The following is an 18,454-nucleotide window of genomic DNA, read 5'->3' on the forward strand; positions in this document are numbered from 1 at the left end:
TTGTAGACAGAGTAAGTTGTTTAAAAGATTCCAGGGACAATACCGTATTTTTTGGAGTATAAGATGCACTTCACCCCCCTAAAAGAGGCTTTTGAGCTTTGCCTGCTTTTCTCATTGCTACTCCCTGACAATCAACTGTGCTATAGAAGCTGTTTTTTTTATCCCCAACTAGGGGATTAAAAGCAAGCGTGCGCTCAAAACCAGCAAACTAATGTGCTGAAGCTGACCAGATTTAGGACGCTAGCCAGATGAATACCTGGTAGAATTTTTTTTTCTATTTTCCTTCCCAAAAACTAAGGTATACTTAGAAAAATATGGTAATGAATTGTAAATGAGGTCTGTCCCATTCTTCCACCCCCATCTTTCCTATCATCCTATCAACCTATCAACCTATCATCCTATCTATCCTATCATCAAATGTGAAAAGAAAAAAGGAAAAGAATCACAGCTAAGATTCTGCGGCAGTGAACAATCACAAGCTCCATGACCTATTGTAGGCGCAGCGAGATTCTCTCTTAACCTGAATGCATCTCTGTCTAGTGTGACAATATCACCTAAGTTTTTTTAAAGCTTTCAATTGTTAATGTTACATGCAAAATCAATTCTCATCTCTTCTAACTGAATTATATTATGATTTGCTGCACAATCCAGATGTTCAGACTAGATTTAATTTGAAATTGATATAAATCTAAAGCATATATACTCTACAGCATAACTTGCAAAGTAAGTTCAAGTCGTCAAAATTTCCACCTTTTATCTTTATATAGAAAGTCTTGAATCCATTACTCTCTAGCATCGTGTTTAAAACAATACATTTATACATTTAAAGACAACAATATATACATTATATTGTTATATATATTATATTGTTATATTTATATATATTATATATAAATAATAAGATGTTCTAAAATAATTCTTGCTGAGAAATGAAAAATGTTTCATATCTCCCAATTTTCTTTAAAAATCTATGCTCGCTTTGTTGTTGATGTGTTTTGCTCTTCTTTGTCAGAAGCCTTTTTCTTCTGATGGCAAATAAAGGTGGCAGGTTTATATCTCATAAGTACCGGCATTTGCCACCTAATGAGAAGGAAGGACTCACTGGGGAAGAGCCTAATGCTGGGAAAGATTGAGGGCAAAAGAAGAAGGGGACAACAGAGAATGAGGTGGCTGGATGGAGTAACTAAAGCAGTAGGCGTGAGCTTAAATGGACTCCAGAGGATGGTAGAGGACAGGAAGGCCTGGAGGAATGTTGTCCATGGAGTCGCGATGGGTCGGACATGACTTCGCAACTAACAACAACAAAGTACAGGCAAACCAGTACCAAATATTGATATAGCAAGTTATATTTATATTTTATTTTTACTTATATTTTATTTTAATTAATATTTGGTAGTCCTTATTACTACAACAACTCATATTCACTCATATTGTCAAATAATATTTTATTATTTGCCTCAACTCTTCTGAAAACCATAATATAATCATGTACCAGGTGTAAAAGCTGAAAATTCACTCCTGTTAACTATTTGCTTAAGAACAGCCTAAGTTATTTCACTTCCATTCATAACACGAACAATGATCCAACTGAGCCAATCACATTTCATCTTACAATATAGTTTCCTAGGTAACCTGAGACATTCAAATGAAAGCATCTGGCAATATGGAAAGAAATTAAACAAGTTTCATGTTGACTTTAAAACTGCCAAAATTTTTAATGAGTAGAGAGGCTGACAACTCCAGGGGATACAGGGATCTTTGGCTTTACCTAATCTATCCAACAAAAAGTTTTGTTCCATGGGCATTCCATGGGCATTCAGGCAGATGACCTGAATGAGTTTTACTGCAGGTTTGAAAGGAAACTACAGCCAACTATCTCCACAACCCCCATCTCAGACACACCAACAACAGCCAAGCCTCCTACAACTGACCCCATTTCATTGGGTTCACAACCCCTAGTGATCACAGAAAAGGAAGTGCAGGACCTATTTCACAGACAAAAGCCAGGAAAAGCTCCAGGCCCAGACAAGATAACTCCTTCTTGCTTAAAAGTCTGTGCTGACCAATTGGCCCCCATCTTCACCCATATTTTCAATAAATCACTAGAGATGTGTTATGTTCCTTCTTGCTTCAAACGCTCTACCATCATCCCAGTGCCGAAGAAGCCCACCATCAAGGAACTGAATGACTACAGACCAGTTGCTCTAACATCTGTAGTCATGAAAACCTTTGAAAGGCTAGTGCTTTCCTACCTGAAAACCATCACGGATCCGCTGTTAGACCCCTTGCAATTTGCATACCGAGCAAATAGATCAACAGATGATGCTGTTAATATGGCTCTGCACTACATCCTACAACATCTTGAGTCTCCAAAGACCTATGCAAGGGTCCTTTTTGTAGACTTTAGTTCAGCATTCAATACCATCATTCCAGACATTCTTCTAACTAAGCTAAACCAGCTACCGGAACAGACTTGTAAGTGGATCACAAGCTTCCTAACAAACAGGAAGCAGCAGGTGAAGCTAAGCAAGATCACATCAAATACCTGTACAATTAGCACAGGGGCCCCCCAAGGCTGTGTGCTCTCCCCACTTCTCTTCTCTCTGTATACCAATGACTGCATCTCCAATGATCCATCTGTTAAGCTACTGAAGTTCGCAGATGACACAACAGTGATTGGTCTCATTCGAGACAATGACGAATCCGCATATAGACGAGAGGTCGAACGACTAGCCTTGTGGTGCAACCAAAACAATCTGGAACTGAACACACTCAAAACCGTAGAAATGGTGGTAGACTTTAGGAGAAACCCTTCCATACTTCCACCTCTCACAATACTTGACAACACAGTATCAACAGTAGAAACCTTCAAATTTCTGGGTTCTATCATATCGCAAGATCTCAAATGGACAGCTAACATCAAAAACATCATTAAAAAAGGACAACAAAGAATGTTCTTTCTGCGCCAACTCAGTAAGCTCAAACTGCCCAAGGAGCTGCTGATCCAATTCTACAGAGGAATTATTGAGTCTGTCATTTGCACCTCTATAACTGTCTGGTTCGGTTCTGCAACCCAACAAGAAAAACACAGACTTCAGAGGATAATTAGAACTGCAGAAAAAATAATTGCTACCAACCTGCCTTCCATTGAGGACCTGTATACTGCAAGAATCAAGAAGAGGGCCGTGAAAATATTTGCAGATCCCTCGCATCCTGGACATAAACTGTTTCAACTCCTACCCTCAAAACGACGCTATAGAGCACTGCACACCAGAACAACTAGACACAAGAACAGTTTTTTCCCGAAGGCCATCACTCTGCTAAACAAATAATTCCCTCAACACTGTCAGACTATTTACTGAATCTGCACTACTATTAATCGTTTCATAGTTCCCATCACCAATCTCTTTCCACTTATGACTGTATGACTATAACTTGTTGCTGGCAATCCTTATGATTTATATTGATATACTGACCATCAATTGTGTTGTAAATGTTGTACCTTGATGAACGTATCTTTTCTTTTATGTACACTGAGAGCATATGCACCAAGACAAATTCCTTGTGTGTCCAATCACACTTGGCCAATAAAAATTCTATTCTATTCTATTCTATTTACAGGTATTTCTAAAAAGGCTTTCGGTAGCACATTTTCAGAATTTGATCATAAAAATGACACATTATCCTTTAATATACATTTATGCAGTTTTCTATACAAATGGTAATGTTACTCATCTGAAAATCTTTTATTTTTTGTCCGGTCTATCAAAAGGATTTTTACTGGTGAAAAAAAATCATTTTTGATAAGTGGTCCACCAGAGGGAAGGATATATTCCTTTGCAGTTTCACATGCTGTGAAGGGAAGGACAACTTTTGCCCCGCAATCAGTGCTGAATGACAACCAGTTAGAATCTTATATGAAATTCCCTGTCGACCCAGATAAATAGATGAATAGTTAATTGTATGGGTCACCTGCAGACAAAGTAATTAATATAAATATTTGAACTCCCTTTTATACTACAGGCAGTAATTGTTTCTCTTTCCTTCAGACATACCAACTAGCATGTGTTACTTTCACCAACTATTTGTTTTTTATCATTGTTTTTACTGTATTGTACCTATTTATTGTCGATTTTATTTGGCTGTGAACCGCCCTGAGTCCTTCGGGAGAAGGGAGGTATACAAATTAAATAATAATAATAATAATAATAATAATAATAATAATAATAATAATAATAATAATAATAATAATAATAATAGTAATTTCTTTTGTATCTACTCTTATCAGGCCTAAATTTAACTCTAGAGGATTTGTCAAATAAATGGGGAGTTGCAAATGGTTTTATACCTCAACCTGTATTATATACACAGAGATATTTGAAAGATGTCTACTCTTCACAAAATTCTTAAGTGTTGGATAAATGTGACAGAAATAGTTTCTCCTACAACCCTTTTGGTCCACTTATTTATCAACAACACTAGTTTGAGTGGAGTAACAGAAAAATCATCGGCCATGCAACTGCCCACCATGCTCATGAGTTCATCGAAGCCTGGCACTCCACAAGCAATTCTATCAACAGACACACTGACTTACAACCAGCCTACTAACCCCTCAGAATCCAAAACAACCACACAGGTAACCAGAGACAGCACTGACCCTCAACCAACCCACGCAAGCCTCCCCCAACAAGCCCTAACTCTGAAATATAGATGTAACTTTCAACTCAAAACCATTTAATAAAAACTTATTATCTTACCTAATTTCAATATCATTATCGTATCATTCAAGGCTCGTATCACTAAATCGAAGTGTCTATAAAGTGGGTAGCATAGAACTCTTCTTCCAAAGGATATAAGGACTTCTGAAATGCTAGTAAAACTCTACATGGAAGATTTAAAAACAAATGGTTATAAGAGATTTAAAAAAAATGTTTAATTCAGTATTGGTTAAGAGACTAAAGATAAAAAAATATCTGTAAAATTTCAGAATATAACATTCATGCTTTTAAAGGATTTCTACATTTCAATTCATATATCTAAAATGTATTTTCTTTAGAAAGTTTATATAATTATCTTACCTCCAACCAGCATAAAGTTGAGCTCAATTTTCGTATGTTCCATGATGATTCAACCTTAAAAAGAAGGATATATAGAAGTTATTTATAACATAATTCTACAAAGTGGGCTTAAGAAAAGATAACATTATATTAATTTATGCCAATCCTGAAGATATGGCTATTGCTAAAATAAAATGAAACTATAATGAACATAATTTTGAATAACTTCCTACATTCTTTGAGCTTGTCAGTTTTCTGCTAACCAAACAAAATTGGCTAAGACCCAAATGTTTGAAGAGGATTTTACAGGACAAGTTTTTTAAAAAAATAAATAAATAGAAAATAGAGGAATGTCAGACATTCCTAAATTTTAGCAATGTGATCTCGTATCCTTTTGGAAGATTTTTTAAAAATGTGAAAAGTTCAACATCAATCCTTTTCTTATCTATCATATTTATCCCAAAACATTTCTTTTATTTGATTATTGAATAAAATGTCATAGAATTATAGATGTTTTTAGCATTACTAAAGAATGTAGAGTACATAGTAGAAGCTATGGAAACCACCATATACAATAAGAAGTTGGAGTAAGCATTTATATCACTCTGTAGAAAAGTGGATACCTAACTCTGAGTTAAAGAAATTTTGGGAGCCTATGACTGCATTTTCTTTTTTGTGTCAGGGGACTGCAAAGTTGGTAGGATTGAACATTTGGAGGGAAGTGATCAAAGGTAAAAGTGAGTACTCCAAATCATTTTTTCTCCAAATAGGGGAAAAAATCAACCTGCCGAGGAAGGAATAGATCCTTCCTCAAGGATCTATTCGTTTAATAGATGCTATGGGAAAATTTGAGCCCCTTACCTTATAAATTGAAAAAACTACTTCACACATAGGGAGAATGGGATTGTAGGGGCTAGAAACAGGAAATCTGGGTTATATGCTCCATGTGTACCCTTGTATTATGTGAACAACATAAAATGGAATACAATTATGCTTGCAGGAGGGCTGAAGTAAATTTTTAATCTCCTGGCATTTGCCTGGACAGGTCTCTATAGTTTACTTGGCAAGATGTTTTGGATGTGGTCTGTTTCCTACATCAGAGACAGGGTTCCTAGCCCAAGGTTACCATCTTGTTTTGTCCCTAAGGATGGAGTAGAACTCACAGTCTCCTGATTTCTATCCTGTACCTTAACATCCGGTTCTCTTATGCTTTGTTTTGCTTATTGAACTAAAAACTGGGAAGAAAAAAAACCTTTATACTAGTAGAGCGGTAATACATTTATAGTATCCTTCCCTTGAGGCAATGTTGCTATACATTCCTAATTCTCATTTCTAATCCTTTCATTTTTATTTATCTTGTATATATTCTGAACTTGGAAGTCCATACTGAATGCACTGAATAGAGGCACTCTTCAACTTACAACCCTTCTTTTAGTGACTGTTTGAAGTTACAACGCCATTGAAAAAAGTGAATTATGATTGGTTTTCACACTTGTGACTGTTGCAACATCCCCATGGTGACATGATCAAAACTCAGGCATTGGCAACTGGCATGTACTTACGACACCTGCACTGTTCTGGAGTCATGTGACCATCATTTGTAACCTTCCCAGCCCACTTCCAACAATCAACTTACTTAACAACTGCCTCATTTAACAATGAAAATTTTTGGCTCAATCGTGATTGTAAGTTGAGGTCTACCTGTAGTATTCTTGGCCTGGTTTGCTTGTTTTGTTCAAAATGAAAGTCCTAGTTTATTTATATGAATGCCATGAACTGCTGTTCTTAAAGTATGTCTAAATTTTTCCAACACACATTCAAGCCAAATTTTCGCTCTAAATCCCCCCTCCATTTTCTCTTCTGCTAAACTTAGTTCAGCATACCTGACAGACCAAGATTAAATCTCCTATTCATTTCCATTACTTTGCATGGCAAGCTACCTAGTGATAATACCTTACAGTTCTGTACTTCAGCAAAGAACAAAGTCTAGTTTAAGAACTAAGCCTCCCAAATTACCGAGTAGCTCTCTCTAGTTTTCATGATGGAGCCACTTAACTAAAATACCATACTGTGAAGCAAGTGAAGAGAAGACAGACTAACTCACGTTATTTTCTCCTTCAGTGGCACAGACCTCATAGCAATATGCTAAAAGTATATCAATTAAGCTCAGATAGACTTGTTGGCTGGTTCTTTTATCAAGCAGGAATGTTCTGTTAGTGAATTTTCTTAACTGTTCTTTCTCATCTTCTGTAAAGGAAACTGAAAATAGGTTTGTTACTTTAAGGCACAGTACACAAAGTCATTCTAAAATATATTTATTTATACCTTCAATTGACAAAAGATGGTATTGATGATCATGTTCTCTAAATTCTATAACTATTCTTAACTTAAATGCTTGGTTTTCTCAGCACCTGTCCAATTATTCTTTCTCATTCAGAAATAATAATTAATACATTTATTTACTTTTCCTCCCAAAGGCACCCAAAGCACCTTTAAAAAGAGAAGGGAAGGGTCTTTCATAACTATAATAAAAAACTGATTTTAAAAAAAAAATACATTTTAAAAAAGAAAACAAAATTCCTTAAAGAAAGAAAAATAATTCAATTGAAAAGCAGTCTGGTGTTAAGGTAATTTTTATGCTATAATGCTTAGGTAAATGGGAATGTCTGAAAAAAGAATGTGGGATAGCTAAATATCCACAACTACCTCATACTTGGTTAAGTATTTACATACTGGCTAAAGTCATATAACACACTAATGTTATTACAATTGTGTGATTTGTTTGGGCTTAGCTTGGAACGATGCCTGAAACCTGTTCTTGTAGCTGGTATGTTATAGTTTATGACTTAATGTGTTGTGCAAAGCTAGGCAAGTATAATTTATTGAAACAATTGTTAAACAAATGACAACATAACATAATTATGAATCCAGAAACTAAAAAACTTGTAATTACCCAATGTTTTTCACAGGAAACATGACTTTCATTTAAAAGATAATTCTGGACCAGATGTAGCAACAGCATATGCAAGTTCAATAGGAATCAGCCCGTTTCTAATCTGCAGGTAGTTTGCAGGATCCAATCTGGGTCGGTCACCAGGACCAGAGGTTTTGTATCCCGAGCTTTCGGACTCATGTTGGAGCCCATCTTCAGGGAACTTCACTCTAGACTGCTAGATTGGATCCTGCAACATTATCCTGAGACATGTATATTTGCTCTCATTCATGGGTAATTTACTCAAGGAGTTGTGTTTTAGATTTTAAATATTAGAAAAATCTATTTTTAATTTTTAATTTTTAAATTTTTTTTAGAGACATCAATTCAAGATAAATCCCATACTCATTCAAAGACACACAAAATTATATATTGAATCATGAAACTGGAAACATTTACTTAACAATATTGCTTTAGGAATTGAAGTAATTTGGACTAGAGAAGTATAAAAATGATAAAATAAATACTATTTTATAGATAAGATATTGATAACTAATAATAATACAGCACCGACATCTAAATAACTATCTGTAAATTTCCTTTTTAAACTTAAGACTGTGCAATGCCCAGTCTTTGAAAATTAATGTACAGTGTTGATTTCCATGTTAATAATTAAAAGGTTATACAATCTTATTACTGTGTTGAAGGCACTTGAACACAATCTAGAATACTGGGTGAAACAAATATAAGCTTGATGGGAAGTCAAGAAATACTTTCTGAGACATGGGAAGGAAAATGTGCAAAATTTTTTGCAAAAATAAACTCTAATAACAGTGTTATGCGTCAGGGTTCCAAAATGTGTAGAACATAAAAATACTATATTAAAGTCATGGGGGAGGAGATCAATAATAGGAAAAGAAACAAAAAACCCCCATATGTTCCTTTCTCTTTTCGGGTATGTCCAAGCTATTCTATGTAGCATTTTATGTCTGAGCTCCATATCATCCTAACCTCATGCAAAGAAGCTATTTTGTTTTCTTCTCACTTTCGTACAATAGCTCATACAGAAATCAAATAAAATACCAACCAATATTTGAAAGTGACTTTAGGTTTTGTAAAGAGGGACATACTTCAGCATACCTACACTCTCTATATAATTTGCACTAATAGGCTAGATTATGTGCCTTCAAGTTGGTGTAAATTCTTAGTGACCACAGATAGATCTTCTCCAGAAAGATCTGCCCCAACAAGGCCCTTCAGGTTTTCCACTGGTACACCCATAGACATTTTAATCCAATCCATTCACCTTGTTTCTGGTCATCCTTCTTTTTCCTTACAAATTTCTTAAGGAAGCTGAGACACCCCAAAGACTTTAATCTCACAACATCATAAACTTCAGAATATTATCCAAAAAATAGTAAGATCTTCCTCAATACCATCCTCAGTGACATCTGACTGAGAGGCCTATCAGCTGGCACTGTATCACTATATGACTTTCTTGGTGACCAATATTTAAAACAATTCCAGCTATGAGGTTTTTTTAATTATTTAGAATATTGGGAGATGCCCAGGGAGATGGGAAAGATTAAATAGTTATCTGATTCCGAAATTTCTCTCCTGCTCCAACTGACTCATCTTGCAGGATTGCTAAAATCTCTGACAGGAACATTTCATGTGAGAAGAAAGGAAAATACTTTTGATTCAGGTCCCATTTGTCTTCATCACAGTATACAACTTGGTTTATTTTCCCGCTCCTTACCAAAAGCTGTGGCAATTTATTGTTGGTGTCACAAGGAACCAGGTTATAGGTAGCATAAATGTCTTAGCTTAAGATACTGATCATATCACAGCGATTCAGTTATAGAAGATCCTCAGAGTTTTGTCTTTACTACCACAATTCTGTAAGACATTGTCTCTGAAGCAGCTGGTGATTTACATGGTTTACACTATCAAAAATGGGTGTTCACCTGACAGATGAAAAGGTAATGCAGAAATAACACAGCTTTTCTGATCGCCTTTGGATTCTACATAGAACATAAATCAACTGTTAAAATAAAAATTTAATAGGGTAGCTGAACTAAGGATTTGCACATAGAATAAAACCCAAAATTGATCAAGTTATTCCTATCATAGAATTTAGTACTGAGTGAAACCTAAAGCCAGTAATCCTTTGCTGATGGCAAGTTCCAATCACATATCCATCACACATCCAGACGTGGTAGCCCAGAGATGGTTTATTAAGGTTGACTGAAGCTTCAAATAGGTGCTTCACTTTTATGAAGCTTTGAACAAAAGGTGCTCAAAGGTGCTTCAAAAGTAAATGAGGTTCAATACCAATTTAGAGCAAACATTCTGCACTCTACACTGGAGAGTGTTCAATTGTTCTTCTTCTGCAGAGCATGCCCAATGGGAAAAGATGAAGCTTTTTCCCCCCTGCACTATTAAATCAGGAATCTTCCAGGCTGCACAGCTAACACCATCACTTAACAAAACCCCCAGCCAACTCTTTGTTTAGCCACATAACACATGTGACAGCCCACCAAACTCCAAGAGGCTTCATGCTGTGTAGCTCCATTATTCAGCTGGATCTCTCAACCACTTAGACAGCTGGAATGTGGTTGAAAATGTATTTCACATGCTCTTGTCCTCTCTCAATCATTCACCAGGGGTCAGAAGACAACCATCAAAAAAGAATTGTTGCCAGTGCTGCAACTGGCTAGGTATGGAGTGCCCTGGGATGCAACAAGGAAGCTCTAGACCAGGGCTTCTCAACCTTTTCTATACCCCACACCCCTAGAACGCTTCTGATATATTCTCGCACCCCTTACAAAAGTAAATAATTATATGCATATAATTATGCATATACACTATGATTTTGAAACTTCTAAACCCAAGTTTTCGCACCTCCTGGAAAATCGTCTCGCACCCCCCAGGGGATGTGAGCACCCCTGATTCGGGACCTCTGCTCTAGACTAACTGCTTCCACTACACAGTGACACTAGTCACCACTACTGTGGTTCATCCTCCAAATGTACTGTGTATATAGCGAGAAGGTTTTAAGGAAGAACTTCCCTTATGTGCTGACAAGAATTATCTCTCATAGCATTGCCATGCACAAACTGAAGTTCTACTAGACCTGATGGCGTATTTGTTGAAGCCATCTCCCTGCACACCTTTAAGCCACCACTCCTGAAGCTACGCAGGCTGCCATTACATTAGGAAGAAGGGTGATAGGAGTCTTCTCCTGCAGTACTGGAGATGTGAGGTCACTCAAATAGTTTGTTGAAGTTAATTAAGTGGTCTCTTTGCCTCATTCAAAGCAAATATCTCCTAAGGCTGAACCATCATTAAAATGAATGTACACCTTTTAGCACAAAAACAAGGATCAGAGGATCCAAAAGCCAAGCTGCCAATTCTGTTTAAAGCACTAAATTAAGGCAGTCCAGAGATTTTAAACTTCTGAATATGCAAATTAACATATGGAAGGCAATTATCTCTGCGTTTTGTAGGAGATTTTTAATACTGATAATGAATAAAAATGACAACGGCCTGCTCTTAAATTATGTTCACTTGTACTTTTTAAAAGAATTTTCAACATAAGATTTCTGGCAGAATCTAAAAGGAATTCCAGTTTCAATTGTTTAACTGTGAAACTAATTATCTTTCAGCAAAAAAAACCCCGAAACTTTTAAAGCAATTTGCTCAGTTTTTTTGAGGTGTTTTTTAAAACATAATTATAGATACAACCCTTTTTTGCTTTTCCTGAAAAAATATTTATCCCATATTGTTTTGTAAATATTATCAATTTAGAGCCCCTAGCTTGACAGTGTTTGAAACATACAGCACTGAAAATGATATTTGTTCTTTTGTTATTTCTCTTCCTTTTGATTAATAAAGTTGCATAACTTTATATAACTTGTAAAAACATATATTAAGTCACTTCTTAACACTGCCATTCACTATAACTAATTTTTTAGATAGTAGGCCATAAGCTAGGAGAAAAAAAACAGATCAAGAATTTTAATGTAACAAAAAGCCTCTTGGCCACAATTTTGCTCACTTACAACAAAAGGGAGCTTTAACTTGGAAACATATTTGTCACTATAGGTTCATAAATATGTAAAATGATCTTTAATGTCTTCTGTCTCATGAGGATATTCAAAGGAATTGAGTGCTCAATCCTCTTGAAAATGTCATGAGTTGAATTTCTGAAATTAGTTATTTGTTAAACTCAAGCACAGATATGAAGGATGCACAAAATAGCAATAGCAATAGCACTCAGACTTATATACTTACACCCCTCTCTCTAAGCAGTTTCAAGGGTCAGCATATCGCCCCCAAAAATCTGGGTCCTCATTTTATTGACCTCCGAAGAATGGAAGGCTGAGTTAACTTTAAGCTGGTCAGAATAGAACTCCTGGCAGTGAGCAGTGAGTTGGCCCGCAATACTACATTCTAACCACTGCACCACCACAGAGAGAAATGTAACGTTTTTCTTCTGGACCCTGCTGTTCCAGGAGTGGTCCATTGGTTTTCTGAATATCAATCCTCTGAACCAGCAGTTATATGTTCAAACATGATGTTCTGGATGAAAAAGAGTTGTTTGGGTTGAATAGCCCTGGAACTCCAGAAAATTGTCTTATCAGTCCTCCACCAATGGGCAGATTGGGTCCAGAGTAGGAATGGAATAATATATTTTACCCAAATCTATTAGATATAACTTTTTGTATGTGTTCTGATCCACTGTAATTTTTCCTGTAATTTTAGTCCTGACTTGTTTGTCTCTTATTTCCATCCGCTCTTTGCAATTTGAAGGTGCCTCTGCTTTGCTCAAGAGCAACTAAATTCAGCCAGTAACATCATTTGGAGTGAATCTATGCTGGATCCACTCCAAATCTAGAAACTTGAGATGACTTTGAATTGGTGAGAACAAATAGTGGGGCTTTTTTTGTGATGATGGGGAAGAGAAAAATGAGGGGAAAAGGGGGTTTCGAGAAAGATAGTAAAAGATATCCAGCAATTCATAATGTAGATCATTTTCTTAATTTTTATAGACCAAGAATGGATGATATTTTGTGTATCAAGGGCCATGACTTTGCTTTCAACCTTCTGGAGAACTCACAGAAAAACACATAACCTTAGCTCTGTTGATTAGGCTATGCTGATCCCTTAATTTTGAAGAAGAAAAAAACCCAAGAACAGTGCCAAAATTTACCCATTTCTCTACCAAAAATCATCTATATGATCATAGGATGCTTGGAATCAGAAAATACATGGAGGGAGGAACAGGGCCTGCATGCAGTCCACAGACTATCCATCCATTAAAGATATAGAAGTATCAGAAAAGCTCAAATATTGTCAAGTAAATTTTCCAGTCCTTAGAAAAAAACAACTGTCTTGAGTTCTTTTTACAACAGTGGGAGACCTATTATGTCAAGTACCACAGACAAGAGGGATTTATTTTTTTTTTTTTAATTTTTTTTTATTACTTTTTTTGCAACAAACAAACAAAAAGAAAATACATTATTACACCCTTGTGCTATACATAAAAGGAAGATTTGGGTCTTCGGATATATCCTCATGATTGCCAAAATCCACGTTCTCGAGGTACAGGTACTGAAGCGTCCAATGTTCCAAGCGCAAAATCCACAAATGGTTTCCAAGTCTTCCAAAAAATATCTTCTTTATACACACCACTTCTAATTTTAATATCACATGTCATTTTATCATTTAAAGCTAATTTCCACATTTCAGAATTCCACTCTTCTATTCTAAAAATCACATCTAGTTTCCAATATCTAGCTATTATAATTCTACCTATTATAATCATAATTCTAATCAATTCTTTTCATATTTTGTTAATTCTATTTCCTTAATTACCAACAATAATATAGTTTCCACTCTCAATGTTATTACTTTCCCCATCATTTCAAATATCATTTTCTCCAATTGTTGCCAAAACTTTTAACCTTATCACAATTATACCACATATGTTCATAAGTCCCCAATTCCATCTCACATCTCCAACATTTTTTACTAATTTTTTTATCCATTTGTGACAATCTTACTGGAGTCAAATACCATTTCCAAACAACTTTATAATTGTGCTCTTTAATCCTTATAGATAAAGTTCTCATAATTCTACTCTTCCAATTCACATTCCAATCTGATTCTGGTATTTCAATATTAAGATCTTTTTCCCAATTTGTCCTCATCACTCTTTGTAATTTTTCATCAGAATTTATAATCTTATAAACCCTACTAACGAGTCCCTTTAGCCCAATTTCATCTTTCATAATCCGAGATACTAAATATTCAAATTCAGTTTCACATCTATTTATCGAATAATTTTCCTTAGTTTTTTGTCCATTTTCTATCTGTATTTTTCAAACCAACTTAACCCTAATTTTTCAATAATTTCTTTATTCCTCCTTTCATTTCCATAACTTTTATCCAATCTCTAATAATTTCTATATTTTCCTCTTTAATCACTTCATTACGTTTTATATTATTTTTAATTGGCCAAATTCAATTGTCTCCCCAAAAGATTATATCCGAATTAAAATTTTAACAAATTTATTCCACATTTTTACTTAATCCTTTAACCAATAACTTCTACTTACACATTTTAAATTTGCTTTATCTAAAACCACCTTGATCCAAATTTCTCTATATCCTTAACTCTAAGTCTCTCCAATAGTTATCTTCACCTTTAATATTTTTACCACTATCCGGATACCATACGCACAGTAATAATTAAATCATTTGGGGATTCCTAATCCACCTTCCTTTTGATTTTGATACCACATTTTCTTCACTAATCTAGGTCTTTTGCCACCATTGCAAAATTTATCCAGTTTTTTCTGATATCCTTCAATATCTTTCTCTGTCAAATTTAGTGGTAGCATCTCGAATAAAAAGTTGAACTTGGGCAGCAACATCATCTTACACATTGCAATTCTACCAAACCAAGACAACTTTAAAATTTTATATTTATCTATCTTCTTCTCAATTTCGTTAATCACCACATCATAATTAAGTTTTTTCAATTCTTTAACCTTAAGTGAAAGCACTATACCCAAATATTTCAATGTGTTTTAATCCTTATCCCAAATTGCTCTTGCATATTCTCAGACTCATTACCATTACTATCCATCAATAATTCTGACTTTGACCAATTTACTTTCAATCCTGTCATTTCTTCAAATTCTATCAAATGCTTATATATCTTTTCAGATCTTTCTCTACATTTTCAAAATAATTAAAGTATCATCCATACAAATTTATCTTATACCCTTATATCCTTCTAATTCTTCATCTTTTCTATCATTTTGTCAATATTTCCATAGCCAATAAAAATAATGTTGGGGACAGGGACATCCTTGTCTCGTACCAGCTTCTAATTTTATCTCTTCAGTTAATATTCCATTCACCTTCACTCTTGCACTGCTCTTTTGGTACAATTTTGAAATAACATGTATAAACTTATTACCAAAGCCTAAAGCCTCCACAATTACTTTAATAGTTTCCCATTGTACAGAATCAAAAGCTTTAAAAATATCCAATGATACTATACCAATTTTATCACCATTATATTCAGCTACATCTATAATATTTAATACTCTTCTAACAATATCACTCATGTATCTACCCTTCACAAAACCTACTTGATTATAACTTATATATCTATCTATAAATCTATTTAATCTATTACTTATAATAGCAGTAAATATCTTTGCATCCTGATTAATTAAAGAAATGGGCCGATAGGACTCAATCCTTTCTAAATCTTTATCTGGTTTAGGAATTAGGGATATCACCGTTCTATTCCATGACGAAGGTACTTCCCACCATGTAATATTCCATTGAATAATTTTTGCAATCTTGGTATTATTAATTCTTTAAATTCTTTATAAAACTCAACAGGTAATCCATCCTCACCTGGAGCTTTCCTAATTTTAATTTTGTATTATTCCATTAATCTCATCTTGTGTTATATCTTCTTCCATCAATTCCTTATATGTTTGATCAATTTTCACCACATACTTTTCTAAATAGCTTTGCAATTTTCCCGATTAATTGGTTTCTTTGAATATAGATTCTGAAAAAGTTTCTAACCACTTCACATTTCTCTAATTTTATAACATCTTATACCTCTATCATCTATCAAAACTCCAATTTCTCTCTTCTCTCTTTTATCTTTCGCCATCTTTGCCAATAATTTAGAATTTCTATTACTAAATTCAAAAATTCCTATTTAAAATCTCAAATTTCTTTTACTAACTCTGTATCTTCTTCTATCATTTTATTTCTTAACATATTAAGCTCCTGAAGAATTTTTTTCTTTAGTAAGCAAAATTGATTTTCCAATTCTTTAATCTGATTTTTATCTCTTTCCATTTTAATTTTATAATTTTTATATTTCCTACTTGATAATTTGATACTCTCCTCTAAACACCGCTTTCATCGCATCCCAAACAATTTCAAATTTAACCTCCCGTTATCATTTAATCTCCAACTTTCCTCCAATTTTTAAGTATCCATTTTTATCCTTTTCATTTTATACAATTTCTCGTCATATCTCCAATAGCTTCTTTTTCTCAAAATTAAAATCTAAGTCCACCATAACTTCTGCATGATCAGAATCTTTAAAATTCCCACATCTACCTTATCCACATTATTCAACAAATCTTTAGAAAGAAAAATATAATCAATTCTAGAATATGTATTATATATCTTAGAGAAAAAGTGTATACTCTCTCAATTCCTTTAACCTCTCTCACACATCAACCACGCCATTTGAAGCATCCACATATTTAAAATCCCCATTTTATTTGCTCCTCCACAGCGGGTGGGATTAGTACTGTCTATTTTATCTCTGATTAAATTAAAATCCCCAGCCACAATTACTTTCCTACACTTTCATTCTCCAAAATTTTGTTATTTTTCAAGAAATTCTCTTTGTTTTCATTCGGTAAATATAAATTAACAAGTGTCACTTTTTCCTCATTAAGATTTCCAACAATTATTACATATCTTCCATCTTCATCCAAAATTACCTTATGTTTTCAAAGTACACCCTATCTGATATCAGTGTTGCAACTCCTCTAGCTTTTGAAGTTCCAAATGCTTTTCATATATTTGCATACCTTTTATATACATTCTATTTGAATCTTCAGATTTCTGATGGGTTTCTTGTAAAAATAAAATGTCTGGTAAATCCTTTTAATCTTAAGCTCCAATCTTCTTCTTTAATCTGATTCCCTGTACCCTTCACATTCCATGACATTATTTTTATAACTCCCATTTAAAATATAAATTTTTTAATCCTATCCCCGCATCTTCCTTTCTGTGCCCACCACCCGACATTAAACTACATATAAACAACAATAAGAAAACAGAAAAAAACAAAACAAAACAAACAATAAAGTACAAACAATCTTCTTCCCCACATCCTCATCGGTTTCGCCTCTATAAAGAGAATGGGGAGAGGGACGTGCCAATGCCGGGCACTTCTTTCGGCTGTCTATTTAAATTCATCACTCAAAAAAAAGATAGCGATGACCCGCATTCAGCTTCGTATTTTCCAAGATTCTTATCTGCTTCTTCTCCTACTGTATCCTCACGACTCTTCTTCTGTTCAACCAACACAGGTGATATTTCTTTCCTCTTTAACCCTTTAGAGTCTTGCCTCCAATAGCCCCTTTTTCTTCTTCTGAGATTGATGTTTCCACGTATGTTCCACCCATCTGAAGCATTTGATCTTTTATCTCCATTAAATCCTCCATCTCAATCAGTCCAAGCTCCGTAAATATAATAATGCATCTATATCTGGGGTGATTGTACGCATCCTTCCTTTATAAAAAATTTCAATTGTTGTGGTGGCCTCCAATTGTATTTAATTCCATTATCTCTCAAAACTTTTGTAATTGGTTTTAAAAAAAATCTCCATGCCCTTTCTTCTCTTGATATATCCGGGAAGACTTGAATAGTCTTCCCTTCAAACTTCAAAGCATCTCCCAACTCTCTTAACTTGGCCATAACTTCCAACTTATCACCAAGATTTGCGAACCTGACAAGCACATTCCTGTTAGAACCATTTTGCCTTCTATATCCAATACTATATACACTTGCCAGGTCTGCTAATGTGAACGTAAGTTGCGTATCCAAATCATTAATCCATTTCAAAACCCGCTGTTTCAATTTATCCTCCCTTTCTTCCGAGATTCCTCTAATAACAAAATTATATTTCCTCATCTCTTCTTCCAAAAGACAAATTCTCTTATCTTGCTGCTCATTTTTATAAAATATTTTGCCAATTTGCCGATCTACTTTTGCCTCATGCACATGCAGCTGCTCCATTTCATCTTTAATCATTATCATTTCCTCTTTTTGTTTAGCAAAGTTATCATTCATCTCTTGCTTTAAATTTTGCACTTCAGATGTCAGTTTAAATGTCAAATTA

At 34.6% G+C, this 18,454-nt stretch overlaps 1 protein-coding gene across 6 annotated transcripts in view; it reads right to left on the bottom strand.

Annotated features, from left to right (window-relative positions):
* The window catches only part of SHQ1 (SHQ1, H/ACA ribonucleoprotein assembly factor), a 144,963-nt gene that overhangs the window by 97,152 nt on the left and 29,357 nt on the right, over positions 1-18,454 (bottom strand). For all 6 annotated transcript variants that reach the window (XM_058173947.1, XM_058173942.1, XM_058173944.1 and 3 more), the window contains 3 exons: positions 7,162-7,316; positions 5,079-5,132; positions 4,758-4,881 (listed from right to left, as the gene is read on the bottom strand). In XM_058173947.1, the coding sequence (XP_058029930.1) occupies positions 4,758-4,881; positions 5,079-5,132; positions 7,162-7,316 (333 nt within the window). The remainder of the gene's footprint in view (positions 1-4,757; positions 4,882-5,078; positions 5,133-7,161; positions 7,317-18,454) is intronic.

Source organism: Ahaetulla prasina, chromosome 2 (genome assembly GCF_028640845.1).
Source record: "Ahaetulla prasina isolate Xishuangbanna chromosome 2, ASM2864084v1, whole genome shotgun sequence".
Classification (NCBI taxonomy): Eukaryota; Metazoa; Chordata; class Lepidosauria; order Squamata; family Colubridae; genus Ahaetulla; species Ahaetulla prasina.